We start from the raw sequence: 26,397 nt of genomic DNA, 5'->3' as shown, positions 1-26,397 counted from the left end.
AACACCATTGTGTTGGGTTCAATCGAATAAGGTAATACAATATATTGGATTATATTATTTGATGCTGATACTTCGGGTTTAAACGTGGAACCTGGTAATAATGTGAAGATGTGTAAATTAACTTGATCAGTTAGTGTAAAGGACAAATTGTGAATAATTGCTTATTTGATACTGACGTCCAAGATCCATAATAATCTTCATTTCTTTGGCATCCTTGTAGAGACAATGGTCGGGTTTGAAGAGACACGTCAGTTTTGGCTTACGGCCAGCGTCTATATATTCAGGACTGAAAATTTATTAAAGATATCACATTTTATATGAATAATTAAACATTTTGGTATTAAAAAAATTTCTGCTTTATAATTACCATGTAGTAAAGAAAACTGTACTTCCACATTGACTTTCAGTCGACGAATCTATTTTTGTTATACTTTGGAGAAATAATAAAAGTAAAATTGATGAATAAGACATTTTTCTTAATGTGTCATAAATTGTTGTCATTTATATAATAATTAGAATGTCGTGATTAACAAGGAAATTGTTTAAATAAATAAAACAAACTTCAAGTTATGTTTAGTTTATTAGATATATATGAATATGTCTTGTATAATTTTACATCTGCATTAGGCACACCGACTATATTAAAAAGATATTTGCATTACTTTTTCAACTACAGATGGATATGAGATGGTTACATTGGTCATTTTCTAATTATTTATATACACATATGGTTTGTGTTAATATTTGAGAACATAGTCTTAAATATATATTAAATTTTATCTATTTAATTAACAATGTCACAAATTATTCAGATGTATAAAATTAATTTACATAAACTCCAAATATGAAACTTAATAAACATCCTTAAACAATGTTTCATACAGAGTGTCTACTTTAAGAGGACCAGTTTAGTAGATCTTTGTTATCGACATGTTGAGAATTAAACTTCCATAAAGTGATTTCTTGTTATATACATGATATCAAATTTTTTACAACCTGTTTCTATTTTAATGTAAAGGCTACATGAAATTTAATGGCAAAACTAAGATATATAAATAAATTTCCACATTCCCATAATTAGAAAGAAAAATTCTGTAAAATTTGAAAATCATACAATTATAATAATTAATATACAGTGTGTCCCATTGTCCTTTTTTTGTTCAATTGTAAGGCCTTTTAGACAAAATTACACGTTTTTTCGGCTCAAAGACAAAACTTACTGCTTAATTTTTAGATAGAAATTGAAGAAATCATATTTTTTTTATATCAATTCTATCTAAACTAGTGAATTAAGCACATCCTGAAATGGATATATACCAAATTTCATAAAAAATATGCATATTCAAAATTCTGTGGAAAAAATCATATTCTTTCATTAATTTATTTTTTTTAATTAAGTGGTCTATGTAATAAACTTTAAAATAGTACAAATTATTGTATTTTTCAACAGTATATATACTCTTAAAACACAAATTATTGTAAATTCGTGGTAGAATTAATGAATCATGTGCCGAAATTACCCTAGAACAATGTGGGTAAGAAAAGTATTATTATAAGTATAGTAGTATTAGCATAATATTCGACTATATTGGAAAATAAGATAATTTGTATAATTTTAGAGAGTTTATTATATAAATATCTTGATTAAAAAAAAAATAAATTCATAAGAAGAATATAATTTTTTCCACATAATTATTGATATCCATAATTTTTTATAAAATTTTGGTTTATACCCAGGGGTACTTAATTCAGTGATATACCTTAAGGTTGTTGTATTATTATTGTTATTTTTAATAAACATAAAATTTTTATTGGTTAAAATTGTTCAAAATCATGATTCAAAATTAATATTTTTTAAAATTAAATAATTTTGTATATTATTTAATATTTATCTTCAAAATATTTACTCTGTTTTTCTTTTTTAAATATTGAATCATAAATATTAAAATTTGGAAAAAAAATTAAATTTTAAAAAAATAATATTTTAAATTATACAGCATTTTGCTTTCTATAAGAAAGATTGTTTCGAATTCAAATGTTACAAGTGGAGACGAAATATTTAAGATATGTTTATACAATAAATCCTTATTTTGCAATTTCATTTCATATATAAACTGCTTATATAGTTTTTATCCAACATTTTTTATAACTTTCTTAACAGTTCAATGTCAAAGATACATTAGAATGTCCCTATTATAGCAGACACTGTGTACCTAGTATCTTCAACTCTGATAAATATTAGCATAAATTTTCTTATATTTTCTATCCACACAATTGTTAATATATATTATAATTTTATACTATTTTTCTGAAATGTTTCTCTATATAAGGTGATATGCGAATCTAAACAACAACTACTGATTATTTAGTTCAGTCCAAACGGTTTGCCTTAAGCTTAAAGGAAAATTGACATTTAGACATCTGGGGTGAAAATACATTGCATAATATCGACTATATCCCACGAAATTAATAGCATGCTCATAATCGAAACTAGTATTTTACAGTAATTACATACTTGTAACAAAATACATTCTAACAGTTTCTACATTTAATCTCACTGGGTTAGTAATAAATTTTGGATTGCGATGATACTTTCAATTATTTCAAATGTTACAAAATTGTTTTTTGTTTATTATTGCATTTACGTTACATTTTGACAGCAATCCAAGCACTAGTCAATAATATTACACACAATAAGTGAATTTGTTGGTACACTATACAGTAATACTGTAGTACTTTTTGTGAAAGAATATTTTCTTTGAGTTTCACACACATATGCTAACATTTTACAACAATTTTTGATGTTATTGGTGTTCTTCAATAACACGTTTATTGTTCAAAATCAGTCAAAACCTTTGGTGTTAATATATTTTAGTATTGTTTCATCAATGTTAAAGCACATATTTTTACAAGTACCGTACTGCAATTGAAGCTAAGTGAATCCACCGATAATTGGTAAAACATTAAAATACAAAAAAATGTATTCTAGTATCAAATATGTATTGTCATAATTAAAGCTATGTTACAGCGTTATTACAAAACGTTAATTTTCTATATTTCGTAGCAATATTCGTTTAGTCAACTAATTACATAAGAAACGGTGCTCGTTAAGGCTTGTACTCAAATTGGCGATACGAATACGAACATTTTTGCATTTCAACGTCCTGGGGGAGATTCTCGTCCCCCGTTTTACAACTGTGGATCCACTATATAACTTAACTATGTGTTGCAAGGCGGGCACTGCGGCTTTTGTGTGTGCTCCCTCACGTAGTCTTGCACGTTGAACTTGTTGGTGTCCCGCTGGCCACTCTGTCGATACTTCAGTTCCCTGAAACGAATCGGAGATGAGAACGTAACCTGAGGGAACGCAGCCAAAACCAACCTCGCTATTGCCAAAAAGGCGAGCTCAACGTTCTGTCCACTTTTGGCCGACGTTTCCATGAACGTCACGTTGTATTCCTTCGCCAGTCTTTCGCCCTCTTCACGTCGCACCGCCCTGTCGGAACCGCAGTCCGCCTTATTGCCTGTAAAAATGTTTTAATATTAAAAAATACTAAAGCAATAATCGAATAAATATTGTATTTATAAAAAATTACAAAAAGCAAAATAATTTTAAAAAAATTAAATTAATGGTTTAGATTTTTAGAAAATCAAACAATCAAGGTTAAAAAAATTAAAAAAAAATTGAAAAAATATTAAATATTTTTAAAGGTAATAAAAATATAAAATTAAAGAAATAATCAATTATTTAATTTAGAAAACAAAAAATAAATCTCAAAAATAGCCAAAGGAATGTCTCTCGAAAAATATGAATTTCAAATTTACAATATGTAAAATATGTTGTTTATTTTTGCTGAAAACTAATGTTACCCACAAATGGAAATAAATTAAAATTCCCATAATTCAGTGACACAAATATACGAAATACTTAAATACTTTACTGATTAATTAAAAAAAAAATTAAATAGTACCTGTTAAAAATGGATCTAACAGCGGATAAAATAACTTACATTTAATATAATCAACTTATTCATAGAATTTGTTTAATAGTAACTAATTATTGGATTAGTTGCGCATTCGCCATTTTTAACAACAGTTGTAAAAATGGTGGATGCGAAACAAAAAACTTAATTAAAATATTCAAATGAATTAGGATAAGATATTTGAAAACATAAAACTAATTGCCTTTTGGATGTAGTTGTAATTATACAATTTGTTTGCGCATTCACGATGTTTAAACATTTATTAAACATCAAAATCATATTTTTCATGGTATTTTAAAGGTTACTTTACTGATTTATTAAAAAAATTTGAATAATACCTGTTGAAAATGGTTCTAACAGTGGATAAAATAAAGTATTTTTAATATTTATTTGACGGCGCGTTTACAAAGGATATTGTACCGTTGTTCAGATTTATATCCGCGAATGAAGAATTAAATATTATTTTATCTATTCTAATTATTTTATTTATTGTAGTTACATCTAAATAACCGGTTTGATTTAGTTAGTAGGTTCTAAAATTCAAAATATAAAGATAAAAAAAATTAATAATAATATCTTCTTTCTGTATCTATTCGATAAGTATATTCTGTGATGTGCCTGACAAACTCCACTATTTGGCCCACTTCTAAATTAATTTAATTATAAAAAGACTCACCTAATAACATAATCACAACGTCGTCTTGTGCATACTCTCTTATTTCACCAAGCCAGGCCCGAATGTTGTCGTAGCTCGTTTTGTTCGTGACGTCGTAGAGAAGTAACAAAGCTGTAACAAAAGTAGTGATTCAATTTAATAATAATCATCTAGATAGTATTATATTTGCATGAGACAACACACCGTGTGCATTTAAAAAAATAGTTGATAAATAAAGTTGTGTACCTATGTGGAAGGGGACGGAATTAACACACGAGCGATTGTTGAAAATCCATTGTGAAATATAATCAGACCGAAACATTTCTCCCCCTGGTCGGTTCCGAAAATTGAATTTCTAAATGTTAAATGAAAATCGATCCGGTACGATATGGATTCGAAACCGATGATGTGCACCGATTTTAAAATTCAATTAACAAATTCATTCTATTGTGTCAAAGATAATATTATAATGGAATTATGGAATATGATGGCGGGATTGTCTGTCACTAATTGTATTCAGTAATTTTCAAACAAATTTTATTATTAAGCTTGCAAATTCGCATTATCTTTTATGAAATAGTAATATGATAAATATAAAACCGCGAATTGTTTGGAACAAATCAGCATGTAATGCTTTCAACTTAATTTACCAATTAATTTTAAAACTTTGTAGGTTTAATAAAAATATAAAACTGGCATTGGATTTTAATTATTGAAACATGTAATTAATATCAATGTAAAAAGATGGAACTAATATTAATATTTGAAACACATTTAGCATTAAAAATAAATTAAAAAGTTTCATGTTTTTAATCGTTAGTTAATTAAATTATTAACAATTTAATTTTTAAATCAAAATTAGATAATAAATGAAAATGCGAAAAATGAGAGAAAAAGATACGTGTTCACAAGAGTTAAAGAAGGATGATTTAGTTTCATGTTTTATACCAAGTATTTATTATTTGTTTTATTTATTTATGATATGTGTCAAATTCCTTTATACTTGCAAATTACCATAGTTTATAAAAAATATATTATTAGACAAATTTGTTGATTTCGAAGGTTATATTAAATTTTTTATTCATCTAGATATGACAAATTATTATTTATCGGTTTATTACTTTACTTAAGGCAAGTTCAGAATAAATGGCAAGTCTGAGATTAATATTAATTATTAATATTAGTAGGACCAAGCATAATTGCCATTATTTTTGCCATTTGAGTAATTTTTATCAATAATAAATAAAACCAATCATACTTTAATCGTTGATTTATTCAGTTATACCCAGATAAAAAAAAAATTGCTTATAATATCAAAGATAAGATAATTATTTGTTAATTAATTAAGACATACGAGTATTTTGGAACGCATTCACCATTTTTAAGAATACGAAATTAATTACCAGTTTTTTATATATACTAATTTAATTATAAATATTTCTTTTTAATTCAAATTTTATGTTCAAGGTATATATAGATATTTTTAAGTTATTAATTTAAATTTAATTATAATTATAGTTTTTATATTTAAATTTATCAAATATATATTTTAATATATTGACAAATTACTAAATTAAATATATAAATATATATTTACTTAGATTAATATTATTTTAGCTTTACAGTTATTGAATTTTTAGTTTTAATATTAAGTAAAAAGCTAAATATATGTAGATGTAAATTAAGTTGTATATATTCTTTAAAAATATATTATTTATTTATTAAAATTGTTTTAAGAACAAATTCTGAAGTTTCTTTGATAATCTGAATTATAATAGTGGATTATATTAAATCTTTATTTTTACTTTTAATGCAGTTTTATTTATTTCAAATTTTACGTTCAAAGTTCAGTTTAGTTTATATATTTTATTTTCCCATATTTAAAAAGTATTTTAGTTTTTAAAATTTGTATTTAATTTTTGATTCGCATTTAAAAATTTATAATATCGAGTAAATATAATATAAATATTGTTTAAAATAGTTTTATATTAATTATGGTTTGCATTTCTTGAAATTAATTAAAATTGTATTAATTCATTTTTTTCATTATTGCAACAAATGTTAATTTAAATTTACAATAAGGTATATTAAGTTCTATTATTTAAATTTTACCATTACTTAATAATAGAAATCTTTCCTAAATTAAATATAATCTATTGAGAAAAAAATATTTATTTATTAAAATAAATGTAAAATACTTACCATGAGCATCTCGATAATAAGCATGAGTAACACTCCTGAACCTCTCCTGTCCCGCCGTGTCCCAGATTTGCAATTTCACCCTAGTCTGATCGACGGAAACGACTTTATTCTGAAAATAAAATATAAAAAAATGTAACGGTTTCCAATTAAAATTTCCACTTTAAGATTTACGAAAGCTAATTCGCCACGCTCGAAAATCAACGTTCGTGACACCGGGAGTTTCCAATTAAAGTCGAAAAACGGGAACAGGGCGAATTAAACAATTACACACGTTCGTCGGATTTGCAACGGTCATAATTGAATCTCGCAAATTGAAATTTTTACGTTGTGCTCCGGAAGCGTACCGAATCAAACAATAAATATGTTTGGATGAACGGAAAATAAAAAAAAATGTCTTACCCTAAAGTCGACGCCGACGGTTGATATGAAGTTGCCGCCTAAAAACAGTCCGTCCCTGAACCGCATTAGTATGCATGTTTTTCCCACACCGGAATCGCCGAGGAGCATCACCTAATTTTCCATCAATGTTACATTTTGCGGTGTTTCAATTGAAACTTTGTGCCGTTATTGTCGAATGATATGATTCAATTCGAACCGAGGTAATTAATAATTTACAGTTTGTGCCCTAATTAGGAAATTTTAACATAATGGGGTGGCGCCTACATGGACTGTTCAATTTGTTCAAACTAGTATTTTGGTATGGTTGTCTACAATCATGTGTTCTGATGAAAATTAATTAACATTTTACAAACGTGCATGGATCGTTTTATTTGTATTTTACGAACGGATTTACGATTGCCTTATCATTAGACACCTACACATATGGTATTTACTGTCAACAGTGTGACGCAAGGACAACAATTCACTCAATCAAATGTTGTGGATTGTGTATGTTCATTTACACAACAAAATTCATATGTTCACTTATCGTCGTTAAAATTTTCAGAAATGTAATCAGTATATACCATTTGACGTATTAGAATTAATGAACTAATTATGTATTCATTTTATTACAAACTATAAATCTAAATTATTAAATTTTTAATTGTTAATTTATTTATTTTCAGTTTGGTATATTTTTTATATTATATATTATAATATAATAATATATTTTTTCTGTCGTGGAACCGGGGAGCAAAATACGTACTTTCGACCGAGGTAGTAAGAAAAATACTATTTTATATTATATATTATAGATACCTATTTATTTTGTTTGTTTATTATTACTTTTAGATTTTTTAAGCATAGATATTTTAATTTATGATTTACATTTAAATATTATTTTTTCCCAATTCAATTTAATTAAGAAAATTAACATTAACAAGTTATTTTGTATAAAATTTTAACCTTTTTATTAATGAAAATTATAGTTTAATTTAATAATAATAATATATTTTAATTTAAAAAATATATATATGTAATTATATAGAAATTAACTGTTTTAACGCTCTAAATATATTATTTTAATTAATTAGAATTACTAGTTTCCATTTTGTAATATTTTATAGAAATTTGATTCATTTAATTATAATAATTTAATTTTATTTTTGTAATTATTCTTATTTTTTAATAAATTTAATTTAATTATTTTTTTTTTCTATTTATTATCATATAATCAAGTCAGATAGGTATAGTTATAATAATTTTAATGTATCGCATATTTTTATTAATATTTTCTTTTGAAAATTTTAGCTAAAAACTTTAAAAATATTTTTATTTTTTATTTTAATAATTTAATTAATAATAGTCAAATTCTACAGTATTTTATGTAATTTTACAGGAATTTATTTATTATTATATATTATTTATAAATGTTTAGAAATTGTAGTCAAAAACCTTTCAAATATCATTTTTATAGTATTTTTTTATTTTAAAATTTATTTGTTTAAGTTTTAAATTTATTTGTTTTAATGAACTAAATAATTAGAAAGACTAATAAAATAATAGTCAATTAGGCACTTTATTTTATTTAAAATAATTTTAGAAGAATTTAAATTATGTTAATTTTTTAATTCACTCTTTAATTTTATAATTATTATCTTTTGAAAATTCTAATTAAATATTTTCAAAAATTATTTTTATTGTTTTTTATTTTAAATTTTATTACCATATTTAAATAATAGTAAATTTCTCAGTTTATAGTATTTTAAATAATTCTGCAGAAATTTGAATAATTATAAAAAATGCTCTAAAATAATTAATAATTAATAATAATAATTAAATAATAATAATTAATATAATAATTATTATTATATTTTATTATTTTAATAATTGTTTTTAACTTCATCACTACCTAATTAATAAAATTTAAGCAATGATTAATTTCATTCTATAACACTTTTTAAATTTTACTTGGTCTAGAAATCTTAAAAGTTTGTCCAAAATGCTTATTAATAAATATATTTATTTACTTTTTTACTTTAATTATTTTTCATGATATTAAATTTATTAATAATATAATTAACTTTTTTATTTTTACAATTAATCTTAATTCAAAAGTATTGTTTTAACATCACTGCTGAATAATTAATAAAATTTAAGGAAATAATAATTTCACTCTTTAACAAATATTAAATTAATTTTATTTAATTTAGAAACATTATATATTTAACTGAAATTAAAATTAATAAACAGTTACTTTAATATAATTAATTTCGAATTATTTCAATTCTATTGATATTTTGGGGTTTAAAAACAATCTATTTTTTCTATAATTTTTAATTCTTAAATATATTAACCTTATTTTTTTAAATATACAACTGTTTAATCTAAATACATTGAAGGAATATTAAGAGTTAATTGTGGTATTTTATAGAATTTTGAACTATTTTAGATAAATTAAATTATGTATTTTATTAAGTAATAATTAATTAAATTAATAATATAATTTTATTTTAATTTATATTATTTATTCATATTATTCTCCTAAAGAAATATGAAATCAAATGAACTTATTAGTCATATTAATTTATCAATGAATGTCATACTAGGGCACAAAGTTTCTTTCGGACCAGCAACAAAACGACCTGGTTAACGTTTACCTTGACAAACATATCGTACACATTGTCGGCGGACTCCTTCCTCCTGAGCATGTAGGGGTCCCGAATTTCCTCGACAGCTTCATCACCCGCACCCTTGTCGGACAAATCGACGTTCGAATCGCCGCAATTGTGCCGTCTGACACTTCTCACTCTCACCACCCGTCTGTAATTATCTTCCCCGTTCATTTTTCCCGTTGTGGCCTCAATAAAACCACATCTTGCACACGCTCAGCAACAGATTGTACAAGTAGCGAAAGCACATAGCGTTGTTCCGTCGTTGTTCTGGACGTATACTAATGAGCGCCGATAAATAGTTCGGTATTATTAACCGCCGATAACGTTTCACCTCCTGTTTGTTTTTCGCGTCGATTGTCCATGCATGTGCGAACGTTTTTATCGGTGGCCCGCGTTTCGGAGACACTCCAATTTACATGTTCATTACCTGCGGAACTCCGATACGGACTTATTTCGGTTTATCTATCGATTTGCAGGTCACAAGTTACAAAAAATTTGTGTCGGTTTTCAATTAAACTCGAAGAGGTAACCCTAAAAACCATCCACCTTGGTAAAATTTCCGGAGAATGTTGCGTGACGCGTTTGATGGAAGGACGATGGGAATGAGAGGATGCGTTTTGTTCCTGGACGGGCAACGAAAATTAATTAATTCGGTGGAATTGCTCCGGTTGCGATGGCACCGAATTGAAATTAGGTGTTCGCAGGTCGACGCCGTGGGGTGGTGGATGTTAATCCGATGACTGAAATTGTTTTGTTGTACGGGACCAATTAAGTTTTCGGGTTGTTGCAATGCAAATTGGTTTTGGGAATGAAAACGTCTTTCGTTTATGTAAATCTACGGACTCTTTTGGTTTTACAGCCAAATATGAATTTGGCGTCGCGTAAATCAGTACATTCATATTCCAAACTGTTTATGTATATGTACTATGTAAAGGAATCGTAATTATTTTGTCATTTTCAAAAAATTCGGTTCATGTACATTTTTATATATATATATATATATATATATATATATATATTTCAATTAAATAATTTGTAACTTGATTCTACTGAAATGTAAATTTAAAAGTTTTAAACAGGAGAAATGAAGAGGACTTCCAACTCTTATTGTAAAAGTTTTATTGAGAGAATCTCATCATGAATTTTGTAAATATAATCACTTTAATTTTATTTAATGGAATTAAAGAGTCAGAAAGTAACATTTTTAACTTTTTAACAAGAAATTTAAGTTATATTATGGTAACTTTTTAAAATGTTAACATTTTTCAGTCATAATTTAATGTGAATGTTGAAATAATATTTATTTAATATTGTTGTTTTAGACAGTAATTTAAAAGTTACTATATTCTTATTCTATAAAATCTTACATTTATTTTTCTGAATTGAACTGAAGATAATATATAACAACTTTAATATTGAAAGGGATTTTTAATACATAAAATTAGAATAACAACAGAAAAAACACTAAACTTATTAATTTTAGTTGAATAAAGTTCATTTACATGTTTATATTTAAGTTAAATAATTTGTAGGTTTTCATTTGGAACGGCTCTGCAGAAATTTCTAATATTGTGGATCGCATATATAAAAGTGGTTTTGGTGGAAGTTCAAAGGTTTTAAAATAGGAGAAACAAAGAGTTTCCAACTTTTATTGTGAATGTTTTACTGAGAACTACCCCTCAAGCACTTTGCAAATCGCACTTCCGTTTTATCTAATGGAAATTAAGAGCTTACAAAGGAAAATTTTATATGATGTTTAATTATATTAGGTAAATTAAATATGTAGCTTAAAAACATATCAGAATTTTCTAAAATTCGATATTTTAATCAAATATTGAAGTAATAGTAATATGTAGCTTTTAATTTAGAAGAACTCTTTATATTCAAATGTAATTGACAGATCAAATGTGTAGATTAAAAACATAAATAACAATTTTATTTATCCACAATTACATTTATCCACGTCCTCTTATATTTTAATTAAATAATAAATTTTAATAATAAAACTTTTCTCTCCAGGATTTTACAGAAATATCTAAAATTAAGGACCAGATACATAAAAGGGATTTTTCTGAGTTCAAAGGTTTTAAAACAAGAGAAATAAACAGAGTTTTAAACTTTAATCGTGAAAGTTTTACTGACAAAATCGCCTCAAGCCTTTTGTAAACATATTCACATTTATTTTATCTAATGGAAATTAAGGGATTACAAAGTAGGACTTTAACAATGTAGGATAAAACATATATTAAGTATATGTATACTACAATTTAATTGTTAAAGTTTAATAGTAGTTGAATTATGAATTATGTATTTATAAGTTCTCTAAAATTATATAATTAAATTAAAATGAGACAAAATATGTGTATTATATTAAAATAATTTATAATTGATTACATTTTTAAAGGAAATTAAAGAATTACAATGTATTTAGTTGAAAAATGTAGTATAAAAACATATTTTATGTATGTATATCATACAATTTAATTGTAGTTGAATAATGTCATAGTATAAGTATTTATAAGTTCTCTAAATATTTTTGATGATTATTTGATTGTTAAAAAAATAATTGATTTCTTAGAAATATTTCTAAAATGGAAAATTATAAATTTACGAACATTCTAATTTTAGTTGTTAGTTTTTTAGTTTTTTTTTAATTTGCCTAGTAATTTTAAAAAATTTAAAAAATATGTATTAAATAATAATTATTCCTTTCTTTTAAAATGGTCTTAATATAATTATCTCATGATTTTTTTAATTTAAAAACGTAATTTAAATATTTAATGTTAAATTGTTAAAATACTAGTCATAGTCTCGTTAAAAGTAAAGAATAAAATAATTAATTTTATAATTAAATTTTCAATCTTATTTTTGTTTGTTCAATATTTTATTTAAATGAAATACCATAAAACGAAACGGTGACAAATTTCCATAAAAACCGACTACATTGGCAACAAACTCATTTACCCAAACCATTTAACTCACTTCCTCAACAATGGCACGCGTATCGTAAGCACAAGCACACAAAACGAACAAACAAGTGTCCCGCCGTTACCGCGACCAATATCAATCTTGGTCCATTTCCAATACACATTTGCCATCCACATGGAATTCATATCGGTCGTATTTTAACGAAAATCTTTTGATTTTGCGCCGTCGACCGCCCATTTTGGCGGTTTCCATGGGTACGGCGTGCAGTTGAGGCGGCGCACGGCGTTCGGGCTCCCCCGGTGCTCTACCGGTGAATCCAACGTTTTGGGGGTATGTGTAAATATCGAGAGATTAAACTGTTCATGAATGCGTGACGGTTTCGAGGAGGACACGATTATTTTGATATTTATTGTTTCAGGACAAATAGTTCTAATTCTACAGCGACATTTTGTGTTTTTCTACTTAATAATATAATATCAAACAATAGGCAGCTCCTTTTTACATATTTTTTTAAAAATCACATTTAATTTTTATAATATTTATTGGATAGAATTTTTTACAAAATCTTGTTGTTTTTTATATTATTTAAATTTAATAATGTGAATATATTAAGTTATATCAAATTTTTTTAATTAATTTTTATAACATTTAATGATTAGTATATTTTATTTGATCTAAAATATTACTGCATAATATATTTTCTATTTTATTTTGTATGTAGAGTTTATATGATAAATTTTCTGGACTTATTACAAAGTAGCCAATTTGATGAAAGTTAATTAAAACTTAAAAAAATAAATATTCTGTTTAACTTTTAACTTTTTCAACCTGACTTTTCAATTATTCAGGTAATCAAAAAAGTTAAAAATTTATTAAAAAATAATTAATTTAATAAATTTATAATGATTTTTAATTTTATTATATGGAATTATATTTATTTCCATTTTTATTATTTATGTTTTTTTTTATATTTTTAGTTTTTCTAAGAAATTAGATAATGAGAGAGTATGAATAATTTTTCTCAGTATATAATAAAATTTTAAAAATGTTATTTTGAAACATTTCTTAGTTTATTGGTTCTCATGTATCAATAAAACGATAAATGTGATTTGTTGATTTCGATATCTCTGGCAATAAATTTTAATTTTTAAAATCCATCAAAAATATGGAACGATTTCATACATGAAGAACCATAAATCTAAAATTTTAATCAAATTCTAAAAAGTTTATCATGATTAATAATTTCAAATTTCTATCAATAATTTCGCCTTTTATTAATTATTATTTAATACAGAATTTAATATATTTTTTTTAATTTAATGAATAATAAAAAATAAAAACTTTTTTCTGAAACGTTATTTAATATCGTAAATTTCTTATAATTTTTACGTTTATTCTTATAATTTTTTGAAATAGTAGTTAAGAATTAATTTGTTGTAATTCCTAATTAAAAAAAAATAATTATTTTCACCTTAAATTAAAGAATCTGAAATTTTAATCAAATACTAGAAAATTGTGTCTGTATAACAATTTCTAATTTAAAAATAAAGCTTTTTTAACATTTTTATGGCATTTAAGATCTCAAATTTGTTGTAATTTTTAAATTAAAAAAAAAAATTTTTTTGTATTTTTTATGGTATATAGGATAGAAATTTCATAAGATTTTTAAATTAGTAGAAACGTAAAAGCAAATTTAATAAATGACAAAATCTGAAATTTTAATAATATAAACTAGTGAATTCAGCATGAATAGCAATTTCTAATTTAAATTCTAATACAAATTATAAAATTTTAATCAAATACTATATAATTGGACATAATTAAAAAATTTGAATTTAATATATTTTTTGTGGTTGTGAGAAGCTATTTAAGATCCTTATTATGATTGTAGTTTTTAAATTATATATAGATATAATATAATAGCAGAACGTTTATACTCCAAAAAATCAATTCATACAAATAATTAGAGTTTATAACTTTAAATTAAACTCATTTAATTAATTTAAACGTTTTAAGGTAAAGTTTGTGTCCCGCATTTAAATCCGATCCACTTTAAATCCGTTGTTAATCGCCTTGACCTTTTTGCACGTAAGTAACAGACCCAAGCGCCCCTATTCGATATGTATCTATCCTGTTATCCTGAATATCCCAAGAGCCCATAGCGAGGATGATAAAAGGTTATTAATAGAGCGAGAGTACTTGTCGATCGAAACCGACAAACAATTTTATGCCTAGTGGAAACCTCGTCCACCCTTTAAACTCCCCACTAATTGATGATTCGGTTGTTTCGTGCTTTAATGCGTGTGTAATTATTGTAAACGTTATGGGCAACTATAGTCAGCATCGACGATAAAGCAAGCGAAAATCAAAATACAAACAGAATGATTATTTTCCGGTTTGATATCGGTATTTAGACAATCGAAAATAAATATTGCAGTGGTGGGTTCTAAGGGACTTTCAAACCAATTTGAACACACATGAAAGCAAATCAAACAAAACATCTCCAATTTGACGCTTCCACGAACATAACAACTTGTTGTTAATAACGAGACTTTGGAAACTAAATTTGTGGTCTATGATACTTAAAGTTCCCGCAAACAAGACGCAAGTGTTTCCTAATTTAATCCGCATCTTTCCAAATTAAAAGCTGCTTCACCTGTTCACAGTTACTGTACAATCGTAAATTTGATAACGACACAATTACGAACTTACCGTGAATCCTATTCCGACGGTTGCCGAGAAATTTCCGGATTGGAATTTGCCCGTGTCGAATTTTACCAACAGAGACGTCTTCCCCACGCCGCTGTCGCCCAACAGGATTGTCTGTAACAAAGGGAACGCCAATTGACAATCCGGTTTCTGTAATTGATTTAGCTTGTTTTCTTAATGAAAAATTATCTTATATTCGCAACTTTCAGGGAACGTAAATATAATTGTGGTATTTGATAAAAATTTGTTCGCTTCAGTCGGTTGATGAGATTGGATGAAATAATTGGGTCGTTCGAGTCGTATTATCAAGTTTTCAGAAAAACTGTTAAAAGTTTGATTTATTATCAATTTAATCTTGCCCAGAATAAGAAACTTGAACCGATTGGTTCTGTTCTCAACTTTTAAGTCTGATGGAAGCAATGAATTTTAAATTTTTAATTAAACCGATGGCGAGCTTTTGTTCCCAAGTTATAAAGTATTTAAAGTTAATCTGGATTTATTTGCATAGACAATCAAATTTTGATATATTTTTGGTGGTATATAAAATTATATTTAACGTATAAGTCATGCTGCAGATTGACATATAATAAATGTAATGGATTGATTTTATGTCAATCAGGTTATACAGAGATTATGAAACGTTTTATCAACGTCATTTATATCCTGGCATAAAATGCATATTAAAGAGTCGAGAATAAAAGTTTAACAACAATATCAAATAAAAAAAAATAAAATTTGTAATTTAAATTTCTAAAATTTAAAAATTAAGCTTTAAAAATTAATTCAAAAAAAGCTTAAGCTTAAAAGTTAAAGTTAAAATTTGTAAAATTAAAAAAAAATTAAAATTTACAATTAATTTTTAAAAAATTATAGATTTATTAATTTATGCATTTAAAATTTATCAATTTAATTAAAAAAATAATTAATATATATTTATAAAATTGGAAAACTTAATTTAAAAAATTCATACAAATTAAAATATTACTTTAAAAAATTTAAATTAGTAAAGTTTATTTAAATTGAATTAATTAAATAATGAATAAGTAAATAATCTCAATATTTTAGTCGATTTTATTATAAAATTTAAGCTGCGTCAAGAGAGTAAGTAACAAAAAATATATTTCCATAACAGTGAAAATAATTAATACTTGAAATTAAAATTTATACAAAACTCGTTATCAGAAATCTGATTATAAATGCTTATTGAAAGAAGCTTTGTCAACATTTTGTTCATTGTCTTTTGTCGTTTTGTCATCATTTGAGAAGTATAAAATAACATTTGAAACTTTTAATAACTCTGTTTAAAAACATCACTGATCCTTGACACAATTAAAAACTTTCCAATAATGAAATGGAATTCACTGACTTGAATTAACTGATTATTGATTTCTACTTAATATACCTTTTCAGGCCCCCATAATGAATTCTATTAGGGGAACTTAATTGTGTTTGTGTGTCAGAAAATCAAAATTGTTAAAAAAGGATTAGTAGTTTAATGATGAATAGTCTTTCATAACATCTTAGCAAACTGGCTGTGTAAACAATTAAGGCATTGTCAGAACTCAGTCATTGTAAATGAAATCACTGACATGAATCATTTATCTCTTACATTGTCTACTATATATACTATATTTATAGTCTACAAAATCTATTAGAAATATATAATATTGGCAAAAAAGTCAGTGATATTTTTATAATCATTGTAGCAAAGTTAATAAATTAATAAAACTTTGTATTAGGTCGTGTATTCATGGTAATTACCTTTAGTCTTTGAAGGACTGTTCACGTTCTATTTTTAGGAGCGTCTCTAACATAGAATTCCATTAAGGGAGAAATAAGGATCTTAATTGTGTTAGTGTGTCAGTATCACGTGAACGTTGTCTAGAAAATTAAAGATCTCGATCTCGTCTGTCTGGAGGGTTCTGTTCGTGAGTGTCTCGAATTTGTTCTCAATCAATATGCGATACAAAACTAAACGTTGGTCTCACTAAAGTGTGAAAGCCTCTTTGAGACAAGCGTCCTATCAAAAATTATCAAGCTGTTAAGTAAACAGACAAAATACAAAAATGTTTAAATGAAATATTTAAATATCATTAGTAAATATATAAAAGAATGGTTTTGAGTGACAAGATAAGTTTAAATATTTAATTGAGATATTCTTATATATTTATGTTATTTTTTATCTAATTTGTAATTTAGATTAGTTTATCAGAAAAATATTAAATTGTTAAAGAAACATTTTAAAATACAAAAATATGATATGAAGTATTTAAATATCGCTAACAAATAAAAAACTTCTTCAAGTGATATTTTTGGAATGTTAATTATATTATAGAGTAATTTAAATATTTATTCGATATCTTCTTGTATATTCATGTTTTTATGTATCATCGAAAATTACTGACAAATATATTAAGCAGTTTATTCATCTGAAATTTTTGGAATATTAATTAAATTAAAGAGCAATTATTTATATATAATTTCTATGATAAATTCTTGTATATTTTTGCTTTTCATTTATAGAAGAAATTTTATGCTCCTCCTTTATTGGTCACTAATGTATTTATATTATTAATAATAATTATACAATTAAAAATTGTATATCAATATGAAAATTCATATTTGAATTGTAAATTTAGTAATATCAGTATTTTAAAGTACATTTTCAACAATAAAATAATTCATCCATTCATGTGAATTAATATTTAAATAAATTTCCATAAGTAAACGTAATTAGAATATTAATGTTAATTTATTTACATTAATTATGTATTAATATTTGTATTATATACAAATAATGATTAACAGGAAAACATTACTACAATGTAATTGGAAAGTTAAATTATCTGCGATTTAATAAATTACCGATTTCTAAAATCATCCCATACTTTGACGCACAAGTTAAATGTTGGCAAACATCGTGATTCGATTACCTTGTGCACGATTTGTTCGTTATCCTCTATGACGTTGGTTTCGCACAGCTTCAGCACCTCGGCGGGCGGCTGATAGTTCCTGTAGCCGGTCGGCGAGGGATGATTGGTTTTTTCCTGGACCACTTTTTCCACAACACCCAGCCGGTTCGCTTCATCCTGCGACTCGAACACGTCGTCGTCCATGCTGTCGTCCGTCGCCATGCTAGGCATCTGGAAAGCAACACACGTTTTCATGGTTTTTGCCGACATGCTTCGGGCAAAACTGGAACACCGTTACGCGATAAGATGGGCCCTAATCGACTCGTTTGCATTTATAATTGGTTCGTTATTTGAACCGTACGTACACCGGTTTTAATTACAATGCGATCCCATCAAATTCCTGCTAGTTTTACTAAAGAAACTATTGCTAGCTTCGTATTAAAAAAATGAACTTCAATAAAATACAATTAGGCCACTTGTGAAAATTGTTTAACTTATGGTCGACATGAAGTACTTAATTATAATTATCTTTAGATCAGAATAAACAGAGAACTCGAAATATAATGTAGATTGTTCCTTTGATCTCTCAGAATAAATATTTGAAACGATAATTAGGAATTTATTAATTAAGAATTTTAATGAGAGTTTCCATTTCGAATGATATTTTACGTTTTACAATTTAGTCAAGTTTTGTTATGGAAACATTACTCATTTAATTAATGAACTATATAGATAACCATTTAGTCACAATATTGTTTTTATTTATTCTGAACAAATACAATTTCACTGTGATATGCAATTAACATATGGTGTTAAAAATGTTAATATATTTTTTATGATTATTATCATAGGATTTTTGTAACTCCAAATAAATATTCAAATCAATATATTTTTATTACCAGATTTGTTGTTTTATCCTTTATCTTACTTAAATAAACCACCATTTTAATTTTTATAATTCTATTCAATCAAAAAATACATATGTTACATATATAAATGAATAAAATAGAAGATTTTCTTTAACCAGTGGACTATAATTAATGCTATAATTATTTCACAAATATATTATTCATATTTGCCATGTTAAAAATGATAATAACTGAGTGGCTAAATTTAAGATTTTATTTTAGACAAGCGGTTTATTACATTTCTATAACCAAAAAAATTTTAATTATAAAAATTTCTTGTGAAAATTATTGTGAAAAAATTTCTTGTGAAAGCAAAATTGAAAGAAATTTCGGTCTTCTCGAACAATTTAGTTTCGAAGAAAATTTCCCGTATAAGTAGTAAATACTAATGAGCCATACTTTCGAGATTTCTTGGGTGCATTAATTGCTACAATTACGAGTGGTAGCTACTAAAATCTCAAAAATTCATTAAAAACGTGAGAAATTTCTATAAACGTAAAGTGACCTAATTCCATACGATCATTTTCCATACGATTAAAATCCGTACGATCATTTTCCATACGATGAAAATCCGTACGATCAAAATCTATATGATCATTTTCCATACGATCAAAATCCATACGATCATCTTTCTTACGATTAAAATCCATACAATCATTTTCCATACGACTAAAATCCATACGATCATAATCTATACGATCATAATCCATTCGATCATAATCTATACGATCAAAATCCATACGATCAAAATCCATATGATCATTTTTCATAGGATCAAATTCCATATGATCATTTTCCATACGATCAAAATCCATACGATTAAATTCATACTGTTACATAGTTACACTTTAATAACTTTATGGATTTTTATTTTTTTACTAATACTAATTTCTTGAAAAATCATTTATGAAATCTATGAAATCTACGAAATCTATGAAATCTATGAAATCGATGAAATCTGTGAAATCTATGAAATCTATGAAATCTATGAAATCTATGAAATCTATGAAATCTATGAAATCTATGAAATCTATGAAATCTATGAAAATAGTCAAAAAATTTAGTTAAACAAAATGATCTAATTAAAATCTAATTTTCCCAAATTTTGCTCAAAAGACTGATTTATATAGAAGTTACTAAATAAAATTGAAAACAAACTCTTAATTTTGTTAGTAAAAACACTGAAACCCACTGTTATTATTGTTATTAAAAATAAAGATATTAGAATTTAATATTTTTATAATTAATTTGAATTAAATTATGACATAAGTTAATAAAAAATATAATAAAATAAATAAATTTAGTTTATTCATTGATTGTACTCATGATGTAAAATAAAAATAGATTGTGCATTGCTCTAGGAGAATAAAAAGGTCATTTTGACATTCAACGGTTACCATATTACAATATAACATATGTTTTATTTTAGCTTAATATATCCTAATTTAAATTGGACGTTTGAAATTTAAATGTATTTTATAAGTAACTTATTATTTATTGATGTTATTTAATAATTTTGTTCTCAAAAAGTTGAATTATTTTTTAATATTGTACACACTTTTCTATAAATAGAAAGTTGGAATAGCAATAAAGTAGAGCATTTTATTTTGATATTCCCCATAAGCGTGCTAGTCAATCAACAGTTTGTATTGTAATCCCCCAACATCTGTGCAATTGATCGTCGTTGTGACTGGATCACCAAATTAGGGCCCAAATACTGATAGCAAGTAATTAAGTAGCGACGGTTTCCCGCACACACACATGCAATCAAAACAACTGGCACACAAGCAGGAACATAGGCAGCAGGAATTCAATAGCAACGGCAAGGAGACACGGTGTGACCCAACAAATTAAACAGTTGCACATGCACATACCGGCTGTTGAAAGGAGGTAGACGTCGGTTTTTACAAATCGGCCGACCAGTCAAAACATATGTCGGCACGTTCAACCACCGTAGACTGGTATTTTCATGCGCATGACGTCACCAAGTTATTGCACACCACGTCCGGATACATAAATCCGTATTTCGGAAAATCGTCCCGCAATCGCGTCCGCGTTTTCGGCCGCTCACGATCGTTAAACGCTTTCAGGGCACCGCCATGTTGATCCTGGCGCGATAGAACGAGGATACAGGATCAATGAACGGTCTACGTACGGGTGTTCAGAGGCGTGTTGGCGTTAAGGACGACGACGGAATTTGGTCGTCGCGACGGACGGTCGGGGGTTCGATGTTTCGGTGCAACAAGTTGAGAATTTGAGGTCTCAATAAATCTTGGAAGGGAACTTTGTTATCCGTTAAACAAGCTTGAGTTTATTCGTATATATGAATGAATTGTGAAAATGCCTATTTGTTAGATTAAAGATTGCGTAGGAAATTCAAATTACTATTAATTTTTGTCCAATAATATTAAATGAATTAAAAAGAGTGAAAGCTTTTCTTAAAACTAGGGGGATTGATCAAGTACTGATTGAAACTGATTCCTTTTTTATTAACTTAATTTCTTTTGTTCCATTAATTTCCCAATGATGATGTTCATATTATAGTTTCATTACTGCTTAAAAAGTTGTTGTTGATGCAATTTTGTTTAATATATGCAAAAGATTACATTTTTATTAAAACTTATTTTGATAACACACTGTTCCAAGAAATTAAGGCACCACCTATATTTTTGTAATTAATTTTTTTTAATTTATGTTATTAGTGCTCTGTTTTTATTAAGTTTGGAACACCCTCGTATATAACTAGAAATACACCGAAACCGTGCTAGGAGACCTGATGAGAATAGAAATCATACTAAAACTCCTGCTCAAGATCGACTTAGGGAAGGTAAATTGCAATCCAACGTTTCTGCTCGAGGCCCGACCTTAACCATAGATCATCCCAAAATACACCATTGCCTGAACTCATGGGATAGACGCGTTCGTTAGTTTTGACAGCCAAATGAAAGGTATGCCCAATGTAACTCAATTATGGTGTAGGTAGGGATTTCTTTAACAGGACATGTGGTAATAAATAATGGGGACCTTAATGCTGAGAGTTACATTTTGGACATTCTAGAAGAACATGTCACATGCCATATGCCCCTTTTATAGGTCTAAATTTTTTACTAATGCAGGAAATTATCTGACTGACGTTGGGATTAATGCTATGGCCTGGCCAGCTGCTAGTCCAGACCTTAACCTAATAGAACATATCTAGGACATTCTTGAGAGTCTTTTAAGAGTCCATCCTAACCGTCCGAATGATAAAGAGGATATGGAGCGTCTTCTACTCGAAATTTTAAAGTAATGAAATTCGAACCCAGATTTTGAATATCAATAGAAGATGTGTAGCTGTCATTCGTAGGAGAGATGGAAATACTTCACATTAAGTCCAAATTTTATTTTTTAAAAACATAAGATTTTATTGATTTTTTTTTTAAATTTATATTTTTTAAGATTTTTTGTAACAATTATAAATAAAAACCTATTTTTAAATACATATACAAAGAGTGCCTACATTTATTTTTCCCGTTTTCAGAAAATAACGTTAATAACCAAAATTATCATTGATACGGTGCGTTAATTTGTTGAAGCAGAGTGTATATTGTTTATATATCCACAAATAATAAAATCGTTGCTAAAGGGGGCAGACTATAACACGCAGCCAATCCAAATTCCTCGCCAGGCAAACATATTTACTATAGCAACACGAAGCAACTCCGGCCGTTTAATTATCATAGATTAATAAATTATATATTCAAGAAAACAAGAAATATCAGATTCTAAATGCTGCGTCACAGTCACACCATTAATTTACCATTGGTTTGATTTTAACACACCTTTGACACACACTTCAGACGAGAAAGTTTCTGTTCAAAATTATACACGATTTTAACTAAAATTAATCACAAACTTTTCGTATTACAGAAACGTTGAAAAGGCTCTGACATTTTCAGTTCGCAAGTTCACGATTTTCATTACGTGTTGCATTTTAAATGGACAGAAACTGAGAATAATTACGTTCATCAAATAAAAGTCTGGCAACTGAATTAATTTTGTAGCTGCTATGAAATATAAGTAAGCATCTAATATATTCATTAAGGTTGATTGTGGAAGAGGAGACTTAGTAGTGAGCATTAAATGGTAAATTGTAAGGATACTGTTATAGCATTGTGTACATGAGCAAAATGCCTTTTGCAATTAGTCTCAATGGACAAATAATTCCAATAAGGTGAAATGAATTTTGCTCGTTGTAAATAAACAAACTCATTATTATGTTTAAATTTATTTAAAGTTATATAAAATCCACGTATTATTAGTGTTTTTCACAATTGGATTTTATATCACTGTACATTTTACATTCGAGGATTAAAAATTATAAATAAAAGAGAACAGAATATTTGTAGTAATTTAATTCTACTACTTAAAAAAAACTATAAATTTCATAAATTCAAACGGTACAATTCTATTTTTGTAACACACCACAAGAAATGCTTGTGCCCCAAGTTGTTGAGAATTTATTGCGATCTGTATATATTAAAAAAATCTTGTTTATTAGAGAAATCCTCGATCGCCTTGGTAACATTGCTAATTTCCATTATTAATATGTAAAACAGTTGTTTACTGGAGCTTATATAAGGTTTGTTGAAACTGGAAACACTTAACAGTTTTCAGAAGTTTTACAAGAGAAGTACTTAAAACTACGTGTTTTAGTGAGCATGGTAAATAAATTCTTATTTTAAAATTGTGATTTTTACAGCAACACAAACAATTTGTGTGTGAATTAATGATTTTATTGATCATTTATTTTGTTTTAGACAAGTTATACCGATAAGGGACCTAAGGTGAGTGTCTAATATCATTTAATCGTTATAACACCGCACGTTCGATAAGCTCAACTCGACGGCGAGTTGAAGATTTGCCTCGTTCGAGCGTACGAGGTGCGCAAAAAGATGATGCAATATTGCATCAGCCAAATTTAAGCACAGTTTTCAGCAGCTTACAGAGCTTTACTTCTAATAGTTCGTGAATTATTATATTTCGCTGCCTGTAAACGCCTTATCTTATTTAATAACGCTAACATATGTTACATTGTTATTTTTCATTTTCAATTTTGTTTAATCGTAATGGTTTGATACCCAATCGAAACGATTTAAACAGACAATTTAATGATTTAAAATATATTGTTAATCGAATTTAAATTGTTTATTGCTTTTTTCAGCCAACTAACGGAAAATTCCTTTGTTTTGACCATCTAACTTTCTACGTAGGCAACGCCAAACAGGTATTCATATATATTTAGTAAATGCAGTGCTGTTTATACTCAAATTAAATATTCAATTTTGTTAGGCCGCTAGTTATTACATCACTCGACTTGGATTTGAACCTGTAGCTTATAAAGGATTAGAAACTGGAAGTAGGAAATATGCTGCCCACGTGGTTCGTCAAAATCAGGTAACGTTTTAAACATTTAACAATTAACTAGTGCAAGTAAATAATCATACCCTAACATATGGAGACTCTTTTTTGCACATAATTATAATTAACTAGTGGAAAGAAATATCATATACATCATAGTCTAAACCACATGTTTCCACCGATTAATTATTATTTTATGGTGCAATTGCTTCCTAATTAAATCAGTTAAATCAATGATTATAAAATTACAAAAATTTTCAGATCCACTTTGTCTTCGTCTCCACATATCAGCCAGATGACCACGAATTTGGTCACCACATCGCCAAACACGGAGACGGGGTGAAAGACATCGCCTTCGCCGTTGAAAACTTGGATAATATTGTGCGTGTAAGTACTTTTCTCCCACTTCCTGTTTCCTTGTTTTAAAATATCTTGATTTAGATTGCCAAAGAGCGTGGAGCCAAAGTTGTTAGGGACATATGGGAAGAGTCCGACTTTAATGGAACCGTGAGATTTGCCACTATCCAAACGGTAACACAGTCCTTTTATTTACATCAACTGTTTATTTGTATACGTTTTTTATTAGTATGGAGACACTACCCACACGTTCGTTGACCGAAGTCTGTACCGTGGTACGTTTCTGCCAGGTTTTTCTAAATGCGACCAAGATGTTTTAGCCAAGAATTTGTGAGTATTATACACAATTTGTAAATTCATATTCATAAAGGATTTTGTTAGGCTACCAGGAAAGTTGGACTTCATCGACCACGTGGTGGGCAATCAACCGGACAACGAGATGGAATCCGTTGCGAAATGGTACGAGAACGTGTTACAATTCCACCGATTCTGGTCGGTTGACGATACTCAGTTGCACACCGAGTATTCAGCCCTCAGGTCCATTGTAATGAGCAACTGGGAAGAAAATGTGAAGGTAGGTAAAATTAAATTTGATTAGGATTAATTTAATTACATAATTTAATTTCAGTTGCCAATTAATGAACCAGCACCGGGAAAAAAGAAGAGTCAAATTGAGGAATATGTTGAGTACTACGGAGGTGCTGGGGTACAGCATATTGCGCTTAACACCCAAGACATCATTGCTTCAGTAAGTTACTTCAGTAGCTTGAAAAAGTAGAATAATGGTAAACCATAACTTGTAGGTAAATAATTTGAAATCCAGAGGAGTCGAGTTTTTACAGGTCCCTGATAGTTACTACGACATTCTTAGAGAAAACCTCAAACACAGTAAAGTTAAGATTGCTGAAGAGTTGGACATTCTTCAAGTAATATTAGTTAAACATTAATTCGTTGATTTAAATTCAAAGTTTTGTTTATTTTAGAAATTGAAGATCTTAATCGATTATGACGAAAACGGGTACTTGCTGCAAATATTTACTAAAAATATGCAAGACAGGCCTACACTGTTTTTGGAAGTGATCCAAAGAAGGAATCATAATGTAAGCATAAATACTGGATTTTTGGTAACGTTTATCAATTAATCTGTGTTTAACTTTTAGGGTTTTGGGGCAGGAAATTTTAAAGCCTTGTTTGAAGCCATTGAAATTGAACAAGCCAAAAGGGGCAACTTATAGATTATTTTTTAATATAAGGAAAATAAACCTATTTTAAAAATCATGTTCGTTG

At 27.1% G+C, this 26,397-nt stretch overlaps 2 protein-coding genes across 3 annotated transcripts; one reads left to right on the top strand and one right to left on the bottom strand.

The window, feature by feature from the left end:
- Positions 1–561: 561 nt before the first annotated feature.
- On the bottom strand, positions 562–21,601 carry LOC109594481 (ras-related protein Rab-37). 2 transcript variants are annotated; one of them, XM_020009702.2, is made up of 7 exons: positions 21,228–21,601; positions 18,467–18,676; positions 15,537–15,647; positions 6,841–6,949; positions 4,660–4,770; positions 3,383–3,524; positions 562–3,328 (listed from the first exon to the last, which is right to left on the bottom strand). In XM_020009702.2, exons 2-7 carry the CDS (start codon positions 18,674–18,676, stop codon positions 3,220–3,222), a joined length of 792 nt encoding a protein of 263 aa, XP_019865261.1. In that variant the 5' UTR covers positions 21,228–21,601; the 3' UTR covers positions 562–3,219. The 2 variants fall into 2 exon arrangements, with proteins under 2 accessions (XP_019865261.1, XP_019865262.1); XM_020009703.2 differs by lacking the exons at positions 15,537–15,647; positions 18,467–18,676; positions 21,228–21,601 and adding exons at positions 7,240–7,350; positions 9,882–10,137.
- A 2,379-nt stretch (positions 21,602–23,980) lies between these two features.
- LOC109594483 (4-hydroxyphenylpyruvate dioxygenase) lies at positions 23,981–26,388 on the top strand. Its single transcript, XM_020009705.2, has 12 exons — positions 23,981–24,056; positions 24,153–24,179; positions 24,557–24,619; positions 24,685–24,789; positions 25,015–25,140; positions 25,195–25,284; positions 25,340–25,440; positions 25,492–25,684; positions 25,739–25,858; positions 25,914–26,036; positions 26,094–26,210; positions 26,271–26,388. The coding sequence occupies exons 1-12, from the start codon at positions 24,054–24,056 to the stop codon at positions 26,343–26,345; spliced, it is 1,143 nt and encodes a 380-aa protein (XP_019865264.1). The 5' UTR covers positions 23,981–24,053; the 3' UTR covers positions 26,346–26,388.
- The last annotated feature ends 9 nt before the right edge of the window (positions 26,389–26,397 follow it).

The sequence above is a fragment of the Aethina tumida genome, chromosome 5 (assembly GCF_024364675.1).
Source record: "Aethina tumida isolate Nest 87 chromosome 5, icAetTumi1.1, whole genome shotgun sequence".
In the NCBI taxonomy this organism is placed as follows: Eukaryota; Metazoa; Arthropoda; class Insecta; order Coleoptera; family Nitidulidae; genus Aethina; species Aethina tumida.
The sequence above is the reverse complement of the archived record's forward strand: the minus strand, read 5'-3'. Positions and strand labels throughout refer to the sequence as shown.

What these genes read in the sequence shown, in the direction of transcription:
- LOC109594481 (XM_020009702.2), bottom strand. Translation starts at nt 18,676, where the DNA reads ATGCCTAGCATGGCGACGGACGACAGCATGGACGACGACGTGTTCGAG. An exon ending in CGTTGTGATTATGTTATTAG is followed by an intron (nt 3,525 to 4,659) that starts GTGAGTCTTTTT and finishes ACATTTTTACAG; the next exon opens with GCAATAAGGCGGACTGCGGT. An exon ending in GCCTTTTTGGCAATAGCGAG is followed by an intron (nt 3,329 to 3,382) that starts GTTGGTTTTGGC and finishes GATTCGTTTCAG; the next exon opens with GGAACTGAAGTATCGACAGA.
- LOC109594483 (XM_020009705.2), top strand. An exon ending in GATTTGCCACTATCCAAACG is followed by an intron (nt 25,285 to 25,339) that starts GTAACACAGTCC and finishes GTTTTTTATTAG; the next exon opens with TATGGAGACACTACCCACAC. An exon ending in GATGTTTTAGCCAAGAATTT is followed by an intron (nt 25,441 to 25,491) that starts GTGAGTATTATA and finishes GGATTTTGTTAG; the next exon opens with GCTACCAGGAAAGTTGGACT.